The 26,507-nt window shown below is 36.1% G+C and overlaps 1 protein-coding gene across 1 annotated transcript in view; it reads left to right on the forward strand.

Moving 5' to 3' along the window:
- Nucleotides 1–26,507, forward strand: part of SPTBN5 (spectrin beta, non-erythrocytic 5) — a 98,640-nt gene that overhangs the window by 55,911 nt on the left and 16,222 nt on the right. The window contains exons 38-59 of the mRNA XM_087931059.1: nucleotides 3,434–3,625; nucleotides 4,326–4,418; nucleotides 5,351–5,469; nucleotides 6,112–6,226; nucleotides 7,011–7,124; nucleotides 9,188–9,309; nucleotides 10,804–10,970; nucleotides 12,463–12,647; nucleotides 13,563–13,640; nucleotides 14,343–14,515; nucleotides 14,898–14,988; nucleotides 16,206–16,352; nucleotides 16,914–17,051; nucleotides 17,282–17,538; nucleotides 17,735–17,921; nucleotides 19,066–19,278; nucleotides 20,251–20,447; nucleotides 21,257–21,461; nucleotides 21,737–21,931; nucleotides 22,607–22,762; nucleotides 23,735–23,952; nucleotides 24,210–24,399. Of these exons, the coding sequence (XP_087787185.1) occupies nucleotides 3,434–3,625; nucleotides 4,326–4,418; nucleotides 5,351–5,469; nucleotides 6,112–6,226; nucleotides 7,011–7,124; nucleotides 9,188–9,309; nucleotides 10,804–10,970; nucleotides 12,463–12,647; nucleotides 13,563–13,640; nucleotides 14,343–14,515; nucleotides 14,898–14,988; nucleotides 16,206–16,352; nucleotides 16,914–17,051; nucleotides 17,282–17,538; nucleotides 17,735–17,921; nucleotides 19,066–19,278; nucleotides 20,251–20,447; nucleotides 21,257–21,461; nucleotides 21,737–21,931; nucleotides 22,607–22,762; nucleotides 23,735–23,952; nucleotides 24,210–24,399 (3,552 nt within the window). The remainder of the gene's footprint in view (nucleotides 1–3,433; nucleotides 3,626–4,325; nucleotides 4,419–5,350; nucleotides 5,470–6,111; nucleotides 6,227–7,010; nucleotides 7,125–9,187; nucleotides 9,310–10,803; nucleotides 10,971–12,462; nucleotides 12,648–13,562; nucleotides 13,641–14,342; nucleotides 14,516–14,897; nucleotides 14,989–16,205; nucleotides 16,353–16,913; nucleotides 17,052–17,281; nucleotides 17,539–17,734; nucleotides 17,922–19,065; nucleotides 19,279–20,250; nucleotides 20,448–21,256; nucleotides 21,462–21,736; nucleotides 21,932–22,606; nucleotides 22,763–23,734; nucleotides 23,953–24,209; nucleotides 24,400–26,507) is intronic.

A 26,507-nucleotide genomic window follows, 5' to 3' on the forward strand; every position in this document is an offset into this window, starting at 1 on the left:
TGCCCTTACTGTAGTAGCCTTCAGACTAGATGCAACCACCTCATCGTAGTCATTTGCTGTCTGATTAAACCCTTGTGCTACTAACCTGGCTTTATGGGTAACAGTCCCATCTACACCTGTCTTTAGCTTATATATCCATTTACATCCTATGGCATGTTTACCTGGTGGTAACTTAACATTTTCGTATACCTCCAGTCTTTTTAATGATTCCAGTTCCTTATCCATTGCTTTCTGCCAAGCAGCCTAATCCTTAGCAGGATACAGTTTTAGTTCACTATAGTTACTTGGAACTGTATTCACTTGGCATACAACACTAGCCTGATATCTATCAGGTGGTCGTGTTACTCGGGTTGAACATCTTGGTAATACAGGGCTTACTGGTGGACTTTCCTGTGCTACCTGCTCCTGTTCTTCTATTTCTTCCTGTGCCTGTTCTACTACTTCCTCCTGTTCTTCCTCTTTAATGGCTATTTGGGGTTTACTGATTTTATCTTTAGGGACTATTTGGGTGTCAATAATAATATCATTGCTGGATTCCTGTTCCAGTTTATCCCACCCAACGTGCTCAAGAAATTTTGCATTAGCACTGCAATAAACATGAGCTATGCCTTGATCCCAAAATCTAAATGATCTACGGTTGGCCACATAACCCACAAAAAATAATTTCTTAGCTCTATGTTGCCCTTTCAGTCTTACTTGTGAGGGAATATGCACCCATGCTGGAGCTCCAAATGTGTGTAGGTAACCTAAATTTGGTTTTCTGCCATGCCAACGAGTGAATGGCAATTCTCCAGTTGTTGTATTTACTACACTGTTTAAAACATGGTTACTACACATTATGGCTTCACCCCACAGTGTTTCAGGTAAACCTGAGTCAGATAACATAGTGCAAGCCATGGCTTGTAATGTTTGCCCTCTTCGTTCTATAAACGAGTTATGTTGTGGTCTGTAAGGTGCAGAACGTTTATGCTCAACACCAGCCAATTTCAGCATAGTTTGGAATCTTTTGTTAACAAACTCAGTCCCATTATCAGTTACTAAAGTAATTACTTTACTTTTCATTTTTATCTCAGCAAACCTTAGCCAGTTAAAGAAAGGTTGGAATGTTTCTGTTTTGTTTTTCATAAGATAGCAGAAACCATATCGTGAGTAATGGTCCATAATACTCAAAATATAACAGGCACCTCCTAAACTTGGTTTCTTAGGACCAATTATGTCAGCAAACACAACCTCTAAAGGTTCTTTGGTCTTAAACCCATTTAGTCTGTTTGCTGGAATAACCTTACTCTTATCTTGGCTACATGCATTACAGTTTAAATTCTTGCTACAGGGTTTCAATTTTACTCCCTCTGACAATTCTCTGACAGTTTGTTTGAGCATTTTGAAATTAATGTGCCCTAGACGTCTATGCAGTAAATGTATACATTCATCATGTGGCTTAACATTGTTGTAAACTGAGTTAGCCATCTTCAACTGATCATCATGTGTTACATATAAATCATTCTCTAATGTAGCAGTATCACTTTTACCCTCTTTCTCTATTATACAGTTATCTCCCCTAAAGGTTACTACATAACCAATATTAACTAAAGCCCTTACTGATAGCAAATTAAATTTTAGTTTAAGTACATATAATATAGTTAAATGTTCATTTATACAAGGACAATATGCAGTACCTTCACCTGATGCATTCATCTTCCATCCATTTGCCAATGATACATGTTGTTTACTTGTGGACATCTTTACAAACCTTTTTCTATCTTTAGTAATGCATTGTGATGCTCCACTATCAACAACCCACAAATCATAGTTTACAGTTGAATTGCTAGACATAGCTAAACTAACATTCTTCTTGGCCTTCTGGTGTTTGACAGTATTCTGTTGTTTTCCCTTCTTACAGAATTTAGCTATATGTCCCCTAGCCCCACAAGAAAAACATTTCCTAACAGTATAGGCAGTTGAAGACAAATTCTCTTCTTGTGGTTGTTCCTTCCTCAGTTGGTCCCTATCCAGCCCTCTTCTTGCTTCTTCTAACAATCTTCCAGTTATGTCAGTCAATGTCAGTTTATCCCTGGGCAGGACTTCCAGTGAAGATACATAATCATCATAACTTTCATCCAATGAGGAAAGAATGATGTAAACTTGATGCAGCTCTGAAAATATCAGTTCTTTTTCATGTAGCTCTTGAAAAGTTCTTTTCATGAAGTTTAAATGAGCTAACATATCTCCACCTTTTAGAAGATGTGCTCTAAACAGTTTACGTGTAAGATGTATGTGTGCACCTACACTGTCACGAACATAAATCCTCTTCAAATTCTCCCAACACCTAGCAGCAGACTCTTCTCCACGAATATGGACTAGCTGCTGGTCACTCAGTGTTAGTCCAATTATACAAAGAGCTCGTTCATTGTTCTGTTTAAAGTCAGCAAGCTACTTGGCATCATCCTCATTAGCTGGATCCCAAGCATTTACATCCGGTGGGTCTTGAACTACATTCCATAAACTTTCTTTACGCAGAAGTAGACTGCACTTCATAGACCAGGAAACATAGTTTGTTCCATCCAACTGGGTTATCAGTTATCAGACTTGTTGAAGTGACTTGTGCTATCTTTACCAGGATAATAACCCACAATTAAACAGTAAACAGCTGTCTGTATACAGTACTGTGCATTCACACCAACTCTCAGGTATCTGAGCCTGGTATGGTCTGGGCCCATAACCAGTGTTGAGGTAATTCCCCGTTAGGAGAATGAGTACATACAGGGAGACGTATAGAGAGTAGTGTTGGAATAATACACACAGAGCACACAGATACACTGTACAGTAAATGTAAGTTTTTACTTCCAGAAAGGTTTAAGCAAAGTCCAAAATAAGCAATCCAAAGTCATTCACAGGTAAATCAGTCAGTTTTTCAATCCAGGGATAATCCAAATATCAAATTCCAGTGTCAAAAACAGTTCAGTATCAGACTTTCATCAAATCCAGTAGTATCAGTCAATTAGGAAAAATGGAGGAACGGCAATACTTTCCAACAGAAGGAAACAGAGATACACTCACACTCTCTTCTGTCTCTATCTTATGGCCGTTTGAAAAACCACACCTAATTACAGTTTTGCATTTTCTTAAAGTTACAGTTTTAAAATGTTTATCCTGGTTTATATATTTCTAACCCAAATAGCTGTTAGGTGATATATTCCTAACATAATCTTTCTACTTCTCTCTCATATCTTGAATAATTTACATGTCAAATCAGTCAATCCCTCTATCTCTGCTGTATAGAAATTTGGATCAGATACCCTGGAACCAAACTTAAGTATACTATGTATTTAACTTTTGCCACTGGCTTTCCAATCTTTTAGAACTGAGTTGTGTTAGAAATCGCATAGAAATATTGCAATCTTCTTATTAAGAATTCTCTCTTAACTATTTAAAGAGAGGAGAAGCTCTACAACATCATAATATTCCTCAAACGGAAGAGATCTGCCAAAAGATGTACTTGCTCCAAGAACAGTGGGAAATGTTGAATCAGGCTGTTGCTGCTCATGGAAAAATGCTTGAGGAGAGCAGGGATTTTCTTGAATTTCTACAAAAAGTCGATCACGCAGAGGCTTGGATCAGAGACAAGGTTAGTGAATTTGCAGACCACCGTTTCAGTTTAGAAAACACTTTTATAGCTGAAACATTTGTAAAATGGTAATTGTAGCAGAAAATATACGCTTTTGTTTTATTTTGAAAAATGCCTGAAGTGTTTTTCTGTTTTCAAATATGTGGATATAAAATCAAGCCTGTATTACACAGAGGCTTCTGCTGTGTTCTATATGCATGGCTCCCCTTCTAGAATATTAGTTTGTTATGTACTAGAAATTTATCCTTAAAAGCAATATTCAAAAGAGTATAAAATGTACATCTTCCATCCATTAACTTGATGATCATCAAGGGGAAGGGGATTTCTTGTTCCAAAATGTATTAAGACTCTTCTGTTAAGCAATTGCCATTCATTTTATATGGGTATTTTAGAAAGTTTATTTTGCATAAGGAAAACTGTTACATAATTGTATGGACTGTACGTGGGAATTTATTGGACTCTAGTGTTACATAATTGGGAACAAATATTTAATATTTCTAAAAATATTTAATACTCCCCCAAAGTCAAGAGAAACCTTAATGCTATCATGAAACTTTTTTCTTCATCGAGCACATTTTCCAGTCATTTTGGCTGTCACTCCAAAAATAAACTTGAATTCCAGAAAAAAAAAAACTAGATATACATTGAAGATTTAGTTGTGTTTTAATGGACTCCTAATGGTATTGGTGTTGCTCACCAGGTAGTTATGGTTAATATTGGTGATGTGGGGAATGACTACGAACACTGCCTTCAGCTTTTGAAAAAATTAAATGAATTCCGAGGAATGTCAGAGGTAAGTCATATTATTTCTGCTAGCTAAATAATATATAGCAGGTCAGGACAATGGTAGTTCAGAATAATTTGTCTTGGTGCAAATAATTCTCTCTCTCTCTCTCTCTCTCTCTCTCTCTCTCTCTCTCTCTCTCTCTCTCTCTCTGTCTCTCTCTGTCTCTCTGTCTCTCTCTCTCTCTCTCATATTTACATATACATATACATATACATACAAACACACCCACCCCAATAACTTGCCACAATTATTAAGTGAATCACAACAGTTATTAAGTTAGTAACATGGTTGTTAACTGAATCTGGCTTTCCCATTGACTTTGCTTGTCAGAAGGTCACAAAAGGTGATCACATGACCTTGGAACACTGCAACTATCATAAATATGAGTCAGTTGCCAAGTGTCTGAATTTTGATCATGTGACCATAGGGATGTTGCAACAGTTGTAAGTGTGAAAAATGATCACAAATTAGTCACTTTTTCAGAGCTGTTGTAACTTTGAACAGTCACTAAATGCACTGTTGTAAGTCAAGGACTACAGTCAACAATTGAATGAAGCGGAGTTATAGGACTCACACTATCAAAATGCAAACTTTTGTAAGTTTTATAGCTATTGTACGTTGAGGATTACCTGTATTTTATATACTGAAGAAAACTCCTTCACATTTTTGTTTCCATTTCTACCCTTTTTCATGGCAAAGAATTATAGAAAAAAAATGGTGACAGACAGATAAAAATGCCAATTTTAAGGATGTTCCTTCCAGGAAGCCAGAGAGATAGTAAATGTTGAGAAATGCAGATACCCAATAGGAACTCGCAGTTAGGTTTAACATACATATACAGATGTAAGACTTGGCATCCTAGAAGGAAGGAGAGGACAGGAGAGAGAATTAAAATTTTGCTTTATTATCTATTTTCTCTTTGACTTTTGTCTTATAAGGGGGTAACAGTGGATGATGCACACATCAAAGACATCAATGCTCTCGCTCTGAGATTGAAGAGGCAGAATGATGAAGAGATGAAAATAATATGCCAACGCCAAGAACAGCTGAATGAAAAGTGTGTGGATAAATTCTGTTGATCCAAACAAAGAGGAAAATGTTCAATCAAATCTGACTAGAGCCAGACAGAAACACTGGCATTCCGGTGTTGATGTTTACATGGGAAAGGCTGCTCTTCTTTCACATATCCTCTTCAAGTATAATTGAATTGTCATAATGGGTGTGTAAGAGTAAAGAGGGAGTGACCTTGAACTATTTGAATTTCATTCCCAACAGGTGTTAAGAATTTTTATCATAAATGTCATTGAAATCAAAATTGCTAAGGCAACGGCAATCTTCTAGTTAGGAATAAATGTCAATGTAACCTCAAGCTACTCAACCCACATAAAGTATAATTGTGAAATAAGAATTATTTCAATTAACTTGGTACTGTCTGATTAAAATCCCTCTGGTGACAGAAAACACTAATCAGCAGAATGGAAGTCAGTACTGTTGGGGGAGCAGCCCTTTTATTGCTACTCAATCAGATCCAGTCTTGTACATTAATCACTTTTTGATGTCATTTTGTTTGTGCTTGCTTAAACATATAGATAAATAAAGTTGAGCTGGCGGGAATCATAAACTCAAATATTTTTATTGCTATAATCCCATATTCGATATATTTGATCTTCTCAAATAAAATTAAATGTTTCAATGACAGGTGGAACAGTTTCCATGGTGATCTTAAAACATATAAGAAGAAGTTGGAAGAAGCTCTGCAGATCCATGCCTTGATTAGAGAAATTAATGACATCACAGAGAGAATTGGTGAAAAGGTGATTTATTTTATTATTTTTAAAGGTGCTTTTTTATCTTGACAAGTTCTCCAGAGTGGATAACGTTTCAGAAAACCAAATAGTAATAAAATGTCAAGATGGAATTTCGACTGTCAGAGGTATAAAGAAAAGAGAGAGCCAGAAAAACGTTCCTGATCATTATCATACACAAACAGTACTTGCTCCCTTGTCTCTTCTTTATTTTAAGAGCTTTTTGTGAAATACTCTGAAAATGTTAATACAATTAGGCATATTAATTTTTTTCATATGTATCAGCTTTATTAAACTTGATAATTTCAGTATTTTTAGTCCTATAAAAAGAAAATTACTCAAATGGTTTTTAATATTTTACTATTAGAATCAGTTTCATTCAGCAGTTCCTGAATAATTAATAAATAAAAACAAATGTGCATGAAAAGATTTAATTTTGATAGAAAATGGATTTAGCTTGAGGGTGGAGATGGATTGATTTTACAGGTTAGCAAAATTCTAATTTTATTTAAATCAGGGTAGATAACCGAGAGCCCTCAAAGACAAAATTATTACAGTTGTTGGAACAGTCAGCCAAATGTTTAGACTGGGTTTGGGATTTTTTTTATCAATCTATCAAGTGATTACTCAGTGCCTAAAAATTTGTTCTATAGGTATCTCATAAATTCTTCTACTAGTATTATATAAAGATATAAAGTTTAAGTTAGAAATATCAAAAGGATGAAAATATTCAAAGATGCATTTTTGTAAAGAATCAAGTTATCATCTTTTCTTCATTTTTTGTGTTCCTCAGAGTTCACTGATACAAGCATTGGATTATGGAAAAGATATTGAAAGTGTAGAAAATCTACTTCGGAAGCATGATGAAATGGAGAGAGAAATTGGCATCATTCAATCCAAGATGGAGGTAAAACATAATTAATACTTCAAATATAATTGCAAATAATAGGAACATAAATCATGGAAATTTGCCCTGTATATAAACTACTTAGAATTGTGTAGTAATCTCATTTCTATCATCTCAATTCTAAAACTTGGTTCTTTTCAGAAGTTTGATTTATTCTGCAGTTTTTGGTAGGGAATCAGAGTAGTATGAATACAAGCATACCGTATTTAGATTCTGTGTTTGAAACCTTAAGAATAGAATAGTGGAATGATGATTTTCTTTAAATAACAAAATAATAGCGTTAATAATTGCATTTTATTATAGTTATTCACTTTCAGGGATGAGTGTGACTACTTTTCTTTTGGGATGACCAGAATATTTCTATACTGATTCCAAAGAATGGCAGTTTTATTGTGCTTGTATTTTCAACATAGATGTGTAGTTAACTTGGTAAATCAAGGTGTCCCCATCATTCAAACTTTACTGTCAGGTCCCCCTTTGGGACACTGTCATTCTGATGGAGGGGAGAGGAGGCTATCGGGGTTGATTCCATGCATGCTTTTGCTTTTGCTGTAACCACATGAGATTTAGGGAAGGGGACTATCTATCTCAGAGAATTGATGGACTTCCTCCCAACTGGTTCTAGTCTGACACCAAGGTTCCTGCATTCTGAGGATGAACTGCTATAAAGCTAACACCTCAGAGTTCTCAAAACACCTTTTCGGACCTGTATTGGCTACTGGTAGACTGGTGGGGTTTTGAAAGGGGAAGAATAGATTAACGCTTTGCATGAGAACTTCAGATTCTTCCTGACTTCTCTGCAATCACTTTCTCTCAGTAAAAGTTCCTTTTGGTAACTACTTGTTTCAAGAGTCATGCTTTCCTGAGGGGATAGCTGAGGCAAGTCCTTACATTTACATTTCGCTTTGTGGAGTGGCTTAAAGATATTTACTTATCCTCATGTTTATTTTTATTCCAAAACTGGGTCCCATCAGAGAACTCTAAATGTTACTGGGTGACCCATGCTGTCCTGCTGCACCAAAACCAGTTGCAGAACTAATAATAGATTTCTTAAGAATAGCAAGAACATCACATTCAAGCAGGAAGAACCTTGTTATCCGACCTTAAAGCTCCAAGGCAAAGCCAGCCAACCATGGGAAGCTAGTGATTTGCTGGGAAAGCATGTCACCTAAGCCTTATTCTGTCACAGTAATAGGCTATGGTGAGTAGTATTGCCCACATAGTTTTAATAAAGGACAAATTAAAGGAACTTATTGATGACTTCCTTTCCCATACCATGAAGTGCTACCTACCAGTAGAAAAACAACAACCACCAATTGTTCTTTTTAACTTGCGGTAGGGCAGGGCTAGGCAAGTGTAGGCAGATGACTTGAACAGCAAGTTTAATTTCCTGTCAAGTTGTCTAATCAGATGTTCCACGCCTGTAACCTGTCAACCAAAATTTATCTGTATAGGATACATCCTAGTCCATAAAATTGTTTTTCTTTTAATGGTACAAAATAGGGGAAGGATAATCCGATGTCCTTTTAATCCCTTTTAATCTGTTCTGCTGCTGTGATGTACATAAGAATTAAATCAAGAATAATGAAAGGCTATTCCCTAAAAGAGATAGTCCATGCTACTTATCCTTTATATACTTTTCATTAACTCTGGAAATGATTTTTTGATCTATAGATTGAGATATGTAGATTGTCGATATTAAGTTCCTCTGCCCTTTTGGTCTTCTATCATATCTTTCTTCTACTTTCTCCCTACCTTTGCCTGCTTTTTGTCCTGATTGGTTTTTTTTATAAGTGGCTGGTGTTTAATAAATAAATAAATATCAAATTATATGTTTGTCCAGGTGAACTGAGTGGTGTATGTGCTTACTCTGATTTGGTTACAAGGATTGTCTGGAAATGTGGCTGGGCCCAAACTAAATTGATTCTCTCTCTTTTTTCCTTCCAAAAAGCCTTTTGAACTGCCATGAAAAGAAAAGCCTGACACATAATAGATTTGTAAATTAGGAACAGCTTCAGAAGGAAAAGCATGTTAACTAGACAGAATGCCTGTTTTTCTTTCAGTCACTGGAACCAGAACTATGTCAAATTAAAAGGAATCCATCTACTATAAGTAGCAAACTGACTATAAAACAGAAGGAAATGAGTAATCACTGGTTACAATTGCAGAATCAGACCAAACAAAGGTAAATTCAAGGTGCAATTCTAGGTGCTGGCTATTACCTTTAAAATGCTAAATGGCATAAGATCAGGTGACCTGCGGGACTATCTCTGTCCGAGGCCATCTGTATGCCCCTTTAGAGCAGATAAAATAGGCATCAGTGGTAGGATTCAATTTTTTTTACTACCGGTTCTGTGGGCGTGGCTTGGTGGGCATGGCAAGGGAAGGATACTGTAAAATCTCCAGTCAGAAGTGGTATTTGTCAGTTCTCTGAACTACTCAAAATTTCTGCTACCGATTCTCCAGAACTGGTCAGAACCTGCTGAATACCACCTCTGATAGGCATGTTCCATGTCCCTTCCTTTAAACCAGGGATGTCAAACTCATGGCGGTGTCATGTGACATATCAGGACTTTTCCCCTTTGCTAACTGGGTGGGGGTTGGGGCGGGGCCAGCAAATGACGCATCCGGGCCATGGGCTGTGAGTTTGACACCCCTGCTTTAGAATATTGCCATCTTATGGGTCCACGGAAAACTGCCTTTTCTATTGCAACCCCTGCCCTATAGACTCAGATTTTGTTTATTAGGCCTATGTCAGACCTATGTGGCTCTTCCTCCTGTCTCCTCTGCATACATTACATCTTCAATCTGTAGATTTCATACAGTACTGTGCTTTAGTTTGTCCTGCTTTGTGCCATTATTTAGTGGAAATTCAAACTAGTCTTCCAACATTTAGACTCCAAAGACACATTCTACAATATATGAATAGGTGTGTTTAATCACAAAGCTGAGAGGAACCTTATAAGTCAATTAGTCCAAGTTCCTGCTAAGTGCAGGATCTAGATGACATTTCAATAGGTGACCCATTCTTTACCTTAAGAACCATCTGGTGCCAGAGAACTTCATGTGGCAACCTTACAGCCACTATGTGATTAATAAATGCTCTTAGAACGTATTATCCATCAGATGATTACTAAAAGCTATTGCTGGTTGTGAAAAGGACTGAAATCTTTGTGAAGAAGCAAAGTTCCTCCATCTTCTGTAAATGTTAGGTTCATGCAAATGAATAGAACTAGGAGTCCTGGCATTGATATTCCATCCTACAAAGGTACATTTCTTCTCCTTTGGGGCCTGATATGGTAGATTTCAAAGTTTTACTTATTTTGGATCACTTAGTTTGGTTCCTGTTTGGGGGATGAAAGTGAGTAAATGGATTGGAGGATCGAGGAAGGAAGTGAATTTAAGGTATCTAATCAAATTATGGCAGCAGAATCCGATTGGCATGTACAATAATAGAGTTCTTCTCTCTAGGGACTTTAATGTTATTAAGGAAAAAAATATGATTTGAAAACTAGAAATGTGAAAAGCCCAGCATGTCTAAGTATGTATTCTTACATCCCCCTTGAAATAAGTAAACAACAATTTACAATCTTTCTGTTTTCATTAAACTCAATTTTATTCCAGTAGATTATATTTAGTAAGAGTTTCGATTACGTTTATGTATTTTTGTGTACAACAGGGGTGAGAAGCTGTTAGCTTCTTACCAGTTACAGAAGTTTAACTCTGAACTGAAGGAATTACTAGATTGGATTCACGAAATCAAAAGTCAAATTGAAATTGGGGATCTTCCTAAAAGTCTAGCTGAAGCAGAAATCCTGATAGAGGAGCATCAAGAAATAAAGGCAAGTATGAATTATTTCAGTATAGCATTGTCATCTTTATAATAGTTTCCATTACTTTAAAAAGTACTTAACAAGCAATTTCAATATTTGAAAACTGAAATAGCATTGATTGTAGCAATATGCACACCAAGTAATTACATTCCCATTACTTATTTCGTGCTTACTTTTTGAGCTGGGGCATCCTTTTCTAAGCTCAGATGTGGTCTATTGTGTCTGTAAATCTGAGTTTTATTTGGACTGTGCTAAAATTCATAGCAGTGTAAACATGAGCACATTTTTTGCAAATCTAGAACTTTTAAATTTGGAAGTACTTATTGGTTTGAATAATTTTGCCTCTGAGGAGGCCTACAAATGCCCAAATGCTCAAGCAATAGTTGAAAAAAAGAAGCTAATAAATATCCTGCTCTGGGTGGATGCTATTATGCCTATTGAGGTCATGTTATAGAGGGGCTCCCTTGGAATATGCACATTTGGAGGTATCATGCTAAGTTTGTCTTTGTACTACAAACATTCTTCTGAATCATAGAAAAGGAAAGGAGAAAAGAAGGAATATTAGGGTTTGATAGTATTAACGCATGCTTTGAGACATTGAAAGCACCATGAACAACATGCAAAGTATCAGGAGGAAAAGAGGGAGAAAAGAATAATTCTAGATCCTGAAGGTTTTCTGTTTCCACTCAGAAATGAGATAAGGTACAGAAGTTCATTTGTTCAGAGATCTAAAGATGAGGGGAAAAGTTTTTCTTTTGAAGAAAAGATGGGGGCAGGAGGACAATCCACACCATAAAAATGGCCAGTGAGTCATATAATTTACTGGCAGACTAAAAAAGACATCTGGAATGCTTCATCGAATCCAGAGCTTAATTTATAGGTTGTTACAGTAAGGGTAAATGGAGTGTATTCTAGAGATGATGGAACAATTTATAATGGCTTGTTTGTGAGTTATGCATCCAGCTTGGGACAGCTGTCACTAAGATGCTTCTATAAAATAGCAGAGTCTGGTTTTTGTCTTTTTTGTTTTGTGGGAATTCAATGCTAGGAAAAGGGATAATGGGTCAAATAATTTTTAAAAATCACTTATTTCACTTCTTTCATAAATTTGAAATGATGGAAGGTATCAATTAAATAAACACATTTGATGTTATTAATATTAACATCAAGAATACAATCGTAAAAGTGCTTCGCATAATGAAATCTGCTGTAAACACAAAAAGAAAATTGAAATTTTGGGTATTATGGGTAACACTGTTTGTCTTAATAATGTGCAATTAAAAACATTTCATTTATAGCTAAATGTTTCCAGATTTAATTAGGGTAAAAACTAGTCATTACTAAGGTGAAAGAGAGGGTAACTTATTCTTTATATTTTTTTCAAATTCTGAAACCTTCCTTCTTTCCAAAACCAAGTTCTGCTTACTACTTTTGTTTTCCAAAATACTCAAATGTTGATTCTGCTTAAACATTTACCATAAATCTGTCTGACATCTTTTAGGCAGAGATTGAAGCTCGAGGAGAAAGATTTGGTGCTCTTAGCAACTACGGTCAGAAACTTGGCAATTCTGGCCATTATGCGGCTCCTGAGATCCATCATTCCCTCATCAAGTTACAACAAGCATTAAATGAAATGATCCAGGCCTATGAAGAACAAAGTCTAAAATTACATCAAGCCAGAGACTTACAGGTAGATTAAAAATAAAAAATAATTCTGAAGTAACCCACAAGAATAAGAGTTAATACTGTCAGGAAGGTTTTGATTGGTAGTTACGGCATGGCAAATGAAAGCAAACAGTGGTTACTGGTGATTATTCTTTAAACATAGAATCCTCTTCAAAGAGAAGAGGTATATTTATATATTTTTTTCTTTTCAAAAAATTTTGAATCCTAAAACAGATCTTTAGCTCAGCCTCAACCTTTTTTGGATAATTTTGATTTAGTGGAATATTTCTCCTTAAATGCATCCTGGCATGATTTCAATTTTAAATAGCAGGAACTGGAACTTTTGACCTACTCTCCCTATATGGGAAAACCTTGAAAGAATAGGTATGTTTAAGGATCCCATTTTCTTTGAAATGGTGTACGAATCAGGGGGACAACTGCAATATACTGAAGGACAGCATAACACATAGAGAAATTCTTGATTCAGTTCCTGATGTTCCTAGTTAAAAGTTAAAATGTTGGGTTATGTACCTGAACTCATCTTTTAGACTAGAGAGAACTGATTTAATCACCATTTTCTGTGACTATCATATCCGCCCTGTTTAAATATGGATAATTACAAGATGACTGTAGATTGAATGAGTAGAACAATGATAGCCACCAGGCTTGGTGGATAAAATCTATTTACAATATTTATGCTGTCTTGCAAACTCAAACAAGGCAAAACTGCCCAAAGGAATAGCTTATCTACCACTATTCTGAAGCTACCTATTTCTCCTTTGTTAATACTGCAGAGGCTCAATGGACAGCTTTTATATACTGTACTATAGTGTTCATATATGGGTCCAATTCTAAGCACTCTTATTTCCAACTAAACCCCATTGAACTTTGAAATGTAATTATATTGAAGTGACAAAGCTTTTTTCTCTCTCCTAAACAGATTTTTGTTGGTTATGTGGAAGAGAGTGAAAGTTGGCTAAGTAGCAAAGAGGCCTTCCTAACAAACAAAGACTTGGGCGTAAGTGAAATAGACTATTCACATTCAAAAGTGGAAAATATAGGCATAGAATAAAAGTGCAGAACAAAACATTTTGCAATATTTACTTTCAGGTTTTTTTTCTACCACACTCCCACTGAATTTCTCATTCTATCATGTACCTTTTGGCAAGATTATTGGATTTTCTGGTCTGTGACATCATTATTCAACCCAGTTTTGCTGCCATATAATCAAGAGAAGCAGAAACTTACGCAGAATGAGAATTTTTTGGGGGGGAAAACACAGTGTTCTAAAATGTATTTGTTTATTTATTTAGTTATTAAATTTATATTCTACTCATCTTACCAATAAAATGACTCTGGGCAGCTTATTATATCTGAGCTCTATAGACCTAAAAGTAAACAAAGGTTGCTTGGGAGGAACCTAATTTTCTTTGACTTCATATTAAAAAGGAAGTTTCATAGAAATAATGTGAAGCCTGTTTAGGATAGTGATCCCCAAAATCCTTCTCTTGTTCTGTGCCTGCATGATTTGTACACATTTAGGCAGTTTATAAGCATAACTCTTTATAAACACAACTCTTCTAATGGAAAGTAGGTTGGAGTAATCATATGACATAAGATCAGCTCTTCCCAACCTGGGCATTTTTCAATTGCCAAACAACTCTCAGAATTCTTATCAATTGCCATTCCATTTTACATTAACTTGTTCTAATTGATGCAGGATTCAATATCCAGTGTGGAAAGTCTGCAGCAAAAGCACATGCAATTTGAAAAAGACTTGAACACCCATCTGATGAAGATTGATAATATAGCTATCTTTGCCCAAAAGCTGAAGGACAGTCAGCATTATGATTCAGAGAATATAATGACTAAATGCCAGGCTGTGTTGAGAAGGTACCATTCAATTTTTTTCTCCCGTTTCATCTCTATATCCTATATGGGTTTAACCACCTCAACTCTCTTCTCTCTCTTAATGGGTTTTTTTATTACTTGCCACTCATTAACTACATTATTGTTTCCTTCAAATAAAACCCTAGGAGATACAGTGATTATTCACCCATCTCATCACTCTGAAAAGAAGATAAGATTTTTACAATGTGCCCATTTGAGGAACAACTCTGCTGTGACATTTGCTGCTTCATTTCCTCATGCTGTGCTTTTTGTGTTTTCCTTCTACTGCCCTGGCAAAGATTCAGCTTGCATTTATAATCACTTCTGAAATGCAGTTTTACAAGCTGCATTGACTTATATCACCAGTATTATTTATTCTTCCTAGAAAGGAAAAGCTTCTGGAAATTGCTTTAATGCGGAGACGTCTGCTGGAGGAGTCCTGGCTATTACAAAAATTTCTGCACAATTCTTTTGAGGTATCATATGTTCATTTAATTTCCTGAAGATTTTTAATATATATATATATATATATATATATATATATATATATATATATATATATATATATATATATATATATATATAAAATTGTGGTCCTCTGGCAGCCTGCGGAGACGGCAGCAGAGTCGGACAGTAGGAAAGAACAAGGTCAGTCCAGGAGTCTGGTGAGGACTTGGATGATGGTCTGCATCCGTTACAGAGATGAGGCCAGGGCCATCTGGGAGTTATGTGCTGACTCTGGAGCAACCAGAATCTGACAGCAGCAAGGCAGAGGAATAAGGGGAGTCTGTTCCCAGTGCACATGTGCACAGAGCTGCAGAAGGCAAGAACAGTTAAGACAAAATGGTGACCTGGGAATAAGGCTTGGAGGTGATTGCCCCTCCCATAAGATATAAAGGAGCAAAGGGACAGGAACCTTTGCAGGAAGCAATGTTGTTCGCTCTGTTCAGATTAAACCTTAAAGTTCTGTGTGGACTTTGTACTCCATATGGCTTTTTACAGTTAATTTGGCACTTTAGTTGTTGGCAGCAATTCAAAGGAGATAAAGGTGAGTGCTTATCTCGAGAGACTGTTTGGGATGCATTACAGGCTGGGAATGAACATAATCCTCAGTGTTGAAACAAAAAGCGAGTTGTTTGGACTAAGTGTGTGCTTAATTACAGTCTTAATTATGACACACATACACAAACACACACACATGTATTTCTATATCACAGGGGTGTCAAACTCAAGGCCCACGGGCCATGTCCTGCGGGGTGTTTAAATCTGGTCTATCCTGGAAACAGTGAAGGACCGGTCTGCAGTGCATCTGCCAGCTCTGTTTTCTCTGGCAGAGTGCTTGGGCAACCCTGACATGAGTGTTGTCAAGCTGACCACACCCAGCCTGGCCATGCCCCCTTTCCCCCAAGGTCAAACCTGATGCAGTCCTCAATGAAATCAAGTTTGACACTCTTACTATACCCCCAAAAAAAAGAAATTTGAAAACTTCCAAACCCAGCAAATACTATAACCCTAGCCAATATAGCCAATAAGAACCAAATGTAGTACAGTACTACAGTCCAAAGAATATAGGGGGAGACTAAATTGCTTAATAGATTTGTTGCTATTCTTTCAGGGTTTCAAATGGGAGACAGTTCCTGGAACTATTGGTAATTTAATCAGTGGACTGATAACTGTGTTTTTCTATCCAAAGATAGCTACCTGGATGAGTGAAAAAAACAGTATTGCCCTTGATGAAAGCTGGAGAGATCCCAGCAATCTTCAAGCTAAACTACAAAAGCATCAGACTTTCCAGGCAGAGATTGTGGCTAACAAAAATCACCTCAACAGAATCAAAACAGTAAGTAAATACCATGCTATGTTATGTTATGTTACATTTTATGCTATGTTTTATGTTTTGTTATGTTATGCATTATAAATATTCAAAAATAATTCAGAAAAGGTAGTTCAGTACACCTGTGACTATGAGCACATTGCCACCTTAAAGCAGCTATGTTTTCTGTATACAAAAAATGGCTCCTTTAAGGAGTTTCATTAGACATAAGACTACTTTGATGAATTGCTTCATAAAAGTAGCTCTCTTCTCATTCGGGCTTATGCAGAAATCTGACAAAAGATACATCCTCTTTAAGCAGATGTTGTGCCCTTGTTCCTACACATTCCAAATAATTTTTGAAGCCTGACCAGTTTCAGTACATTTCAAAGAATGAGAATTTCTGAAATGGTGTTTCTGGAGGTATCTTAGTTAAACAAATAATTTGCAGTCTTCTCTTAGGCAATTTTTTTTTTAAAAAACTTAAATTTTATTATAATGATAAGATTGTTGGAAGGTATAGTTGTTTAAAGACATCATATAGAAAACTAAGCCACAAGAGGTGACTTTGAGTATCTTTTTTTGCAGGAAGGAGAGAAAATGCTCCATGAAAAGCATTATGCTTCTGGTGTCCTCCAGTCTAGACTCCAGGAAATAGATGAGCTTTGGGATGAGTTGCTGGAAAACTGTGAGGAAAAGAAAAGAAAAATTCTGGATGCTTACAAGGTAAACACAACAGGAGAGAACTTAAGGCTTTAGTGGTAACTTAGTCATTCTGGAAATTCCCCAAGATGGTTAACAAAATTTCAGTTAGCAAAAAGACTAAAATAAATGTATTATGTTTATGCTTGTGAGAGGCTATTGTAGAGATAGAACTGATCAATCCACAAATGATACTAGTAGCTACAGTGTTTAAATGTCATTATTTATATGGATTTTTTCCCCTCTGGCTTCAGGCTCTGCAATTTCTACATATTGTAGACGAGGCTGATAAATGGCTGGAAGAGCTAGAGAGCGATATGAAAATACCAGAAAGCAGTGATAATCTACTGATTCTGAACGATCTCCTAAAGAAACAGGAAGAACTGGAAACCAGCTTTGCCGCCCACAGGGACCATTTCCAAAGTCTGATCAACAAAGTGCAAGAACTGCAGGAGGAGAAACATTTTCTGGCAGATGAGATAGAGATAAGAGTGGACCAGGTGGTACACAGGTGCTTGAACCGTTCTGCAATTTCTCCCTGCTCTGCTCTCCCTTCTAAATATTCTAATTCTCACCTTAAATAGTATTATCATTCTTCAGATTATTAGCCTGGTGTCTTTAATCTTAACAGTCAATGTATGCTAGTCCATAATTTTTCTTCCTTAAACAAAAACAATCAAACCCACAACTTCATTTTGAACCTCCAGATACAAAAGTTTTAGGGAGCCACTCCAGGAAAGGCAGCAGCATTTGGAAGCCAACAGATTGCTGTACCAGTTCCTCCAGGATGTCAATGAAGAGTTTACCTGGATTCACGAGAAACTCCCTTTGGCATCTTCCAGAGACTATGGTCAGTCACTAGCAACTGTTCAAAGCTTACAGGAAAAGCACCAGGTAAAACAGCTGGAGTGACTAAAACAGGAAATAATGGAGCAGAGAGAAATTCTTTCTCACTTTTTCCATTGCTTTTTAAATTTTATTTTTATTTACTTTAGCTAGATTACCACAAGGCCTACAAGTTCACTTTCAGAAAGTTGCATGTTTTTCACACGTCCACATCATAGTGAAGTGAATTAAGTGAACAATATCTTTTTCTAGAGCAGTTTTTCCCAAGTTCAGAAATTTTAAGGCGTGTTGCTGGGGTATTCTGGGAGTTGAAGTCCACATGTCTTAAAGTTGCTGAAATTGATAAAAACTTTTCTAGAGGAAAAGTAATCTTCTGCAACATGTTTTGCTATCAAGAAATATGTCTGCGCCTCTTATCTGAATACAAACAAATATTACATTCTCTGCATTGCATCTGTTATTATTTATTGAAAAAAGTTAAAGACAGTAACACAGAATAAAAATCACACTGGCCTCTTGGATCCATAATTTAAAACAATGACAATTTTATCTGTTTGTTTAATCAGTTTTAAGCCACCTCAGCCACCATTATGATGTACAGATTAACAGCAAAAATAGTGTAAGTAATAACAGCAACAAATATTACAAAACCTACATCAAAGCCATATTTCATTCACCCTGAAAGTATTACTGTTTGCTTGTAATTAGAGAAATAAGCTTGTTTGTATTCTAAAAAAGAAGCAAATAATATTATTTGGGTGTTTTCTGTGATGGCGACAAGAAAAGTATCTAAATCTCCATCTAAAATCCCCAGATTTGCATTTTTAAAACATGTCCTTCTGTTTATTTATCAGGCACAACTTGTTCCTAACCTCTTTAAGTTGATAGCTAGAGAAACAAATTAGGGTGTGCTAACCTTCTTTACCATACCTTGTTGGTATAGGACAGTGCAGCTATTAAAAAAGACACCATCAAAGTGGAGACTGTTATTACGTTCATGTGAGTAGACACTTGGTTATGTTGGCAAGTTTCCTATAGATGCAAAACTCTACATGGATATTTAAAATTGTTAGCAAAATCTAAGAGGTGTGCTTGCAGCTTAACAACCTAAAAACATAGACGTACTGATGAATATACGGAGAAAATTCTTACATTTTTAAAATACATGTATCTCTTATCTTATATTTTCCAGAATTTAGAGAATGAGATTAACAGCCATGATGCCTTGATTCAAGCAGTTATCAGTTCTGGGCAGAAGCTGATGAAGGAAAAACAGGTTGCTTCCCAAGCAGTCTTGGGACAAATAAAGGAACTGATAATTTCCTTTGAAAATCTGAAGAATGAAGCTCAGGAAAGAAGATGGAGGCTTGTAGAATCTCATAAAGCCCAGCATTTTTTCAGTGAGGTAAAGTAGTGATGGAAAGCCATGTTCAATTTCTACCATTTAGATCCATTCCAAGCATCACTTCTTTTCTAAACCAACTCAGCTGAACTGACCAAATTTCTTTATCCTGATGCAGTCCTTCTCTTCTAACCCATCCCCACTTCAACTATGTTATTCGAAGTGGTTCTTGCAATTCAGGAGCATCTTTCCATAGAGGTGTATGGGTAGCTATGTAGAAAAGCAAAATCAGGAAAGCCATTTGGTGTGACATGCCTCTGTTTGCTTGTCTCTGTGTTCAGATATGTGGAGAATCAAATATTTTCTATTAATTTAGTAAATACATTATTAGAGTCTAAATGGATATTACTGCCTAGCTTTTATTAAGTTAAATGTTAAATGAAATGAAAAGAAATATAATGTTTCCTCTTTTTGGAAAAATCTGACTCCTCAAAGGTCAAAGTATTGTACTGTTTTTTCCAGTTTTGTTCCTTTTCCTCCTCTGAAGCAGAATGCTTTCTTTCCTGCAATTACCATTCCTCTTCCTTGGAATTTTATAAGGAATCCTGTCAGCATTGAGTCAACATGTTCCATGTGTAAACCTTGCATCTTTTCCTGTGTTTATTCTACCTCTTTCTTCTTTCCTCCTCCAATTCTGTAATGGACTAAAAATAAAATAACTACACAATATCTTTGAACTGTCAATGCTAGGAACTATTAAACAAGAATCCTTAATCTAATATTCCTTGGGCTTTGTGGAAAGTTGTGTACAACTATTGTATAGTTTTTGCATTAAAAATGATGTGTTGAATACTTGACAAAATGGACTAATATATGTATATATGCTATACTGGCATGGATAGGATTTACATTGATCCACATATTTAGTTGAGAGCATGCCTAGTTGGTTTTGTCTCTGTTGAATATAGTTCTGTTTCAGCAGATTACAACAATTTGTTTCATATGCAAGTCCCATCAGCCTTGCTTTTCTTTCAGCTTTTGGAAGTGGAATCCTGGATGTCAGAAAAAGGACTTCTGCTAGAAATTCCAGATTATGGGAGAAATGAAGTATCAACTCAAGCACTGTTGCGTAAAATGGAAGCTACAAAGCTTGATGTAGAGGGATTTAAATCCCGAATTGAGAAGCTGAAGGAAACAGGAGACTATTTCTTGGACAGTAATAACACAGAAAGGTAGGTGTCTATAAACCTTCTGGACAAGAATCAAGTAGTAAAACAGTTTCTGTTATTTTCAAGACTTCTTCAGGCATTATTTCATAAAGCCCCTTCTGCGTGCAAACATTTGTGCTATTTGAATTTTTGCTTTGCCAGAAGCATATGAGTTCTAAAACTTTAAGAACAATCCTGTAACTATTTGATTGAGTTGATAAATTTCAAATAAAGATCTGAAATCTTAGCAAGCTTTCTTAATGTCACAATAAGTCATAATGTCGCCCATCTTTAACAAACACTGGGAAGCTTGCAATCAAAAATCAAAACAACATAAAAACTATATTAAAGTTATAAAGCAAGCATATTAAAAACAAAAACCTGGTGCCAAGTCAAACATTCAATATGCAGTTACCTCATCTTATCCCGAAGCTTGGGAGAAAAACTGAGGTAGAGGTCTTTTTCTCCATGAATAAAATGCTATCAGGGTATTTAAAAAGTGGTCATCCTGCTCAGATTTAAGCATGGCTTGGATTACATCTGGAATTAATAAAGACTCTGAATATACTATACTAATTTTGCAAACAATGGTTTGCTCTCGAATCAAATAGTATTCATGCACAACTCGTATGTACATTAGTAACATGTAGAACCATTAGTAACATGTAGAAAGATAGACAAATAGGTAATAAATATAAACTTTTAGTTTGTGTTAAACAAGAGCTGTATATGAAAATTGCTGGGAACAGGGATAGCTGTATAAATGAGTGATGCCTATTTTCTAAACTCTCTTTTCTATGTCTATGTTGGTGTCTCTCTATCTCTCTGTATAGTTCAACTATCCTGCCCAAACTCCAGTCTGTTTTAGACCAATACCTGTCTCTCCAGGATAGGGCAGAGAGACAAATAAAAGCTTTGCAGGAACAATCACAACTGCATCAATTTGAGAGGGAAACTCAACTGGTGGATGCTTGGCTGTTGAGCAAACAGAATATGGCTGAATCAGATAACTATGGTCAGGATTTGGAGAATGTGGAGGTAAAGCAGATGTTGTCCTTGCAATACCTCAGCTGCACTATTTTATATTCTATAGTTCCTGATATTCCTTGATTATTAAAAGTTACATGAGATTGACTACAGATAGCAATCGTTCACATATGCTTATTATTAGTTGTTAAGCATACACTTTTTAAAAATGCTAAGTGACTTTCCAAGCCTTATTCACCACTTTTTAATATTATCTCAAGACATATCAAGAAATAGGAGGAAGATTTTGAATAACTCTGACTGCTACTTCTTTGTTGATGCTACAGGTTCTAGAGAAAAAATTTGAAGATTTTATGAAAGAGGTAGAAACTCTAGGCCATGCAAAAGTTCTACTCATAAACAATCTAGCATCTCATCTTAGAACTGTGTGTCACAATCAAATAAGCCACATCCAGAAAAAAACCCAGGTTATCCATGACAGATGGGAAAGGTTGCAGCAAGCTATCCAAACAAGAGAAGAGGTGAGCTTCCTAGTATCCAGATGGGCTCCTTAGGACATGAATGAGCCATGTTTGGGTCATGCGTCACATACCACCCCAGTCGTTTATTGTAGTTTTTTTTTTTAAAAAATAGATCAGCAGAATGATTCTGAGCTTCCCTATTATACAGTTATATTAAGTAAAAAAAGTGTGTTGAATATATATATATGGCCCACTTTTGCATTATGGCAGTGTTGTCATGATTGAAAATTGTTGATTATACGTTTTGAGTTACTATATATAATCAAAAATTATGGACAAGCTGATCCACGAAATTGAATCCTTGAACACAGGATAACAAGGGGGAAAGTATGGTGTGATTTTATCGTTCGTCATCATATAATGCTATTACAAGTATCACTGATAATGCACACAGTATTTGATAGAAGCAAGACTTACCTCTGTGTGATCTTCTTGCGCCATTAGAATAATGTTTGTTGACTGGTAGTAACTGTGTAAAACAACCAGCATTTTCCTAAAAATGAAGCAGATGTATCTGAAACCGATCAGATATTTAGAACATGAACATACACACAAATGTATGATACTACAGCAATGTGAGTCAATATCCCTCACTTGTATCTGCCTTACATGATGAGCATTTTTAAACTGGTTTGTTAGGGACAAGTCTTACTGAAACATTTTTCTTTTCATCAGAATCTCAAAGCAGCTCATCAAGTTCATCAATATGATCGTGATGTGGATGACCTAAAAGGCTGGATACAGGAGAAAGAGGCTGTTGTGACCAGAGATGATTATGGTTATGACCTACTTGGAGTTCAGACCCTCCTTAGTCAACATGAAGGAGTAGAGGTAACTAGAAACAGTCACTTCAAAAGAAACAGACTTTAAATATATAATCAAAAGATCTGACATTTCAGTCTGCAGAATTTCCAATGATGGGATTATTGTTCACTGCCTTAAAGAAATTAGCTGCTGTCTTAATATAAGCTTCTTAATAGCAATCTACTCAGAGTTAGCTTAACCATTTATTTTTTATTTATTGTATTTCATATTGCTGCTCTGAGAGATATTTGATTGTTTAAAGAAAACAATAAAATAGGTATAAGTATAAACATGAGTAAGAATACAGGAAATAGGTACAAATAAATGGGGACAATAGGACAGGCATGGTAGGCACGATGGTGCGCTTATGCACGCCCCTAAAATAGAGTAACGGAAATAGCAAAAGAGTAACAATAATAAACATAACAAAAACAAAGTGTAAACAGAATATAAATGTATATTAACATCAAAATATCAGAGTTAGGATTGCTCTTTTTTGTCAAATCAATGAACTTTCTTCAAGTCCCTGTGTGGGCAGTTTGCTTTGCCCTGACAGATTACCTCTTTCATCTTTGGTGAAAGTGCTGTTATCCTAAAAAGTTTATTTTGGGATGAGTTAAGGAAATCAATTGACAGTTTTCCGGCTGGCAGGAAAAATACCTGTCATTTTCTTTCCTAATGTAAGTAGGGAAGTATTGACCAAGCTTGCGATGGGACTTTTACATTAGCCAGAAGCCCCTTCCTCTTTATTAGGTGATACATGGATGCCATTTTACATCAGTTCTTTCAATGTTCTCTCTCTGTTCTGACTTCCTCTTTTTCTCAGATCATTTCCTTCTTCATGTTGTTTGAGATTGTATTAATGGCAGATGATTCAGATCCATCTCACTCTACCTAGTAAAAAAGATATGAAGCCCTATGGGAAAGAAGCAAAAATCGGAGGAGGGGGAGCGGGGCTTGAATATTCCAAGCTAGTTAGTTTTCCTTTGTGTATCTCAGAGGGAACTAGCGGCCATTGCAAAAGAGTTGGAAAGAGTTAGAGGAGACGCCTGGCGCCTAGGCTGCCTCTACCCTCTGCCCAGGGAGAACATGATGAACAGACTTTCTGAGGTTGAAGACTGCTGGGAGAAACTAAACAAGAAGTGTGAGGAAAGAAAGCTGAAATTGCATCAGGCTGAAAAAGCCCAAGTCTACTTCAATGACTGCAGAGAGTTGACGTATGTATGAATTAGCCTGATTGAACTTCCTTTCATAATAGTAAAGGGGTGGGGATGGTGCAGATGAAATCTTGGTACAGCAAATTTAAAAAACTTTTGGATAAATGTATACTATACTCATATCTACCTACAATGCTTTTGAATATAATACAGTGGAAGCTGGATTTCACATTTTGAGTTATGCATGGATTATTTACTTGCCGTGTACCCAATGTATCTCATAATTAAATCTGATGTTTTAATTGGGATTTTTCCAGAGCCTGGGCAAGAAAGATGCATTCCCTGATTGTTTCAGAGGAGGTAGCAAATGATCTTCTGGGAACTGAATTGCTTATTAAGCGCCACAAGGAATACAAGCTTGACATAGACAAACAATGGTTGAAATATGAAGATTTGGGGCAAACTGGAAATAACCTGGTGAAGGAAGGACATTTTATGTGCATGGAAGTAAGCTACTGATTAAAGAAAGCAATAAACTGAAATGTCAATTATAGCATGTTTGGTTTCTACACTTAATTTACAAATATACCAACCTTTCCAGCTGGGTTCAGAAAGTAGCTGTGACCTAAGAGCAAGAAATAATTAGGAGCATGACATCAAGATCCACGCTGAACCTAAATAAAACTAATGGAGTAGGTTACTAGTTACTGAGATATCAAAGCTCCTCTTAGAATGTGCTAAACTAGAATAAGCATTAATGTGTAGGTTAATGGCTATCTATCCTCTTGGTAAAGAAAGTTTTCAAACCCTTTTACACTGAGCTTGCTTCTTGAGCAGATGCTAAACAGTTGTAAATCCTATGCATTTACATTTACTAAAAAGTTTGAAGTGGTCTCACTTTCTAGCTAAAGCTGGTATTCTCTCCTTTTCTTATAGGGCTTGTCAAGAGAGAGACTATCCTTTCAAATAGGCTGCAGAATATTTGAGACTTGATTCTGCAACATTTTTATAGTACAATCTGGAAAATAAAAACATTTGAAAACATTTAAAAGTTTTTAAACTGGGGACCTCATGACTTCCCTTGAAAACTGATAAACTGTATGCCCCATCACCAAAAGTCAACAAAAATAGGCTTCCCTTATGCCAAACGTTCATTAACTATATGCCCATGCTTCCTGTATCCTTTTTAACCTGAAATATGAATGAGTTCTTTATGCAAATACAGCCCTGCCTGCCTGCCAAGATTTCCAGTTCATTTAAATTGAAAAATTATGGAAACAGTTCAACAAACTAGAATATTAAGCAGTTGTTTTAATTGGGTTTAGAGTACAATTCCAACAATATCACCTGGAAACTCTGCAAATTGCAATTCCAACACATCAAAAGGATGTCAGGTTGGGAAATGCTCAGGTGTTTAATTTAATTTGTTTCACTTCTTTAAAAATTACTCTGAATCTTGTCTCTAAGCTGACTTTAACAAACATTACCTAATTATTGCACTTCCATTTGTGGTATGGCTATACAAATGATTTAGAAGATCCCAGTTTTCCTTTTCAACTGCAAGAGTCACTTTTCTTACCCTGGCATAAGGCATCTAGATAAAGTTTCAAAATAAATCGATCTTGTGATCTAAAAAAAAGCACAAACAGCGTAGGGAGAGAATAAGATGGTAACTTGATATGAGACAACCCAGTCAGGCTCAAGGTTACCAGATCTAAACACAACATGTGATCCTTCAGATTGTATGAAGAAAGAAGGAAGAAAAGAACAGGATTTGCTTGAAATGTTCCCTATGGTCATAATATCTTAATGACTTCATGTTGACTTTTATAACGCTACTCAGCTTGCCTTATGAATTGTAAAAAGAGCTGAAAATGAAGTGAGGGGGGTAAAAATTGTTAATGTGCTCATATTACTAAATATGAATTTTGCTGGGCATTTTTGGGAAACTATTTTATTTGTATTTTTCAGGATAAAAAATTAAAAGTTATTGTAATCTCCAAAAACAAATTGGTCAAGTCCTCAAAATATTCAGCTTGCTACAGTATCTCCACTCTGTAGGACTTCCAGACAAAGATTATATTGTACAATTGATCTGCCTCATTTCTGGCATTTAAAGCCAAACTTTATGTTCACTCTTCTCTTTGTCCATCTTCTTCTTTCTTTCTGCCATGGCAGAAAAAGTAAACCTCAGCTGCCTTTTGCACCAGCGGAAGCTTCCAGATATTCTTCAAGAGCAGTTCCATGTAGGCCATGTTATAGTAATCCACTCTAGAGGTAAACAGGACATGTAGTTCAGGAAAATGGGCAACTGGTGTACAACTCAAAGTTATGCAAAGGTCCTCCTATCCATCATGACTGCCACCTGCTCCTCAGGCAGGGACCATCAGTTTAGAAGGACTCCCAGACTGCACACAGAGTTTGTCTGGGCTAGATCATGAAGAAGTGATCTAGAAGGCCCCAAAACGAGAGCCACTTAGTCTTGTTAGGATTCAGCTGAAACCTGTTGTTCCCCTATCCATATATTACTATATCCATTTGTTGTTATTCTCTCGGTTACTTAAAAGATGTTATTAAAGATTATGGCTAGCTATATTCTTTGTTGCTTATTGGTT

Source organism: Pseudonaja textilis, chromosome 1 (genome assembly GCF_049901715.1).
Source record: "Pseudonaja textilis isolate UNSWEBS1 chromosome 1, rPseTex1.2, whole genome shotgun sequence".
Lineage (NCBI taxonomy): Eukaryota > Metazoa > Chordata > Lepidosauria > Squamata > Elapidae > Pseudonaja > Pseudonaja textilis.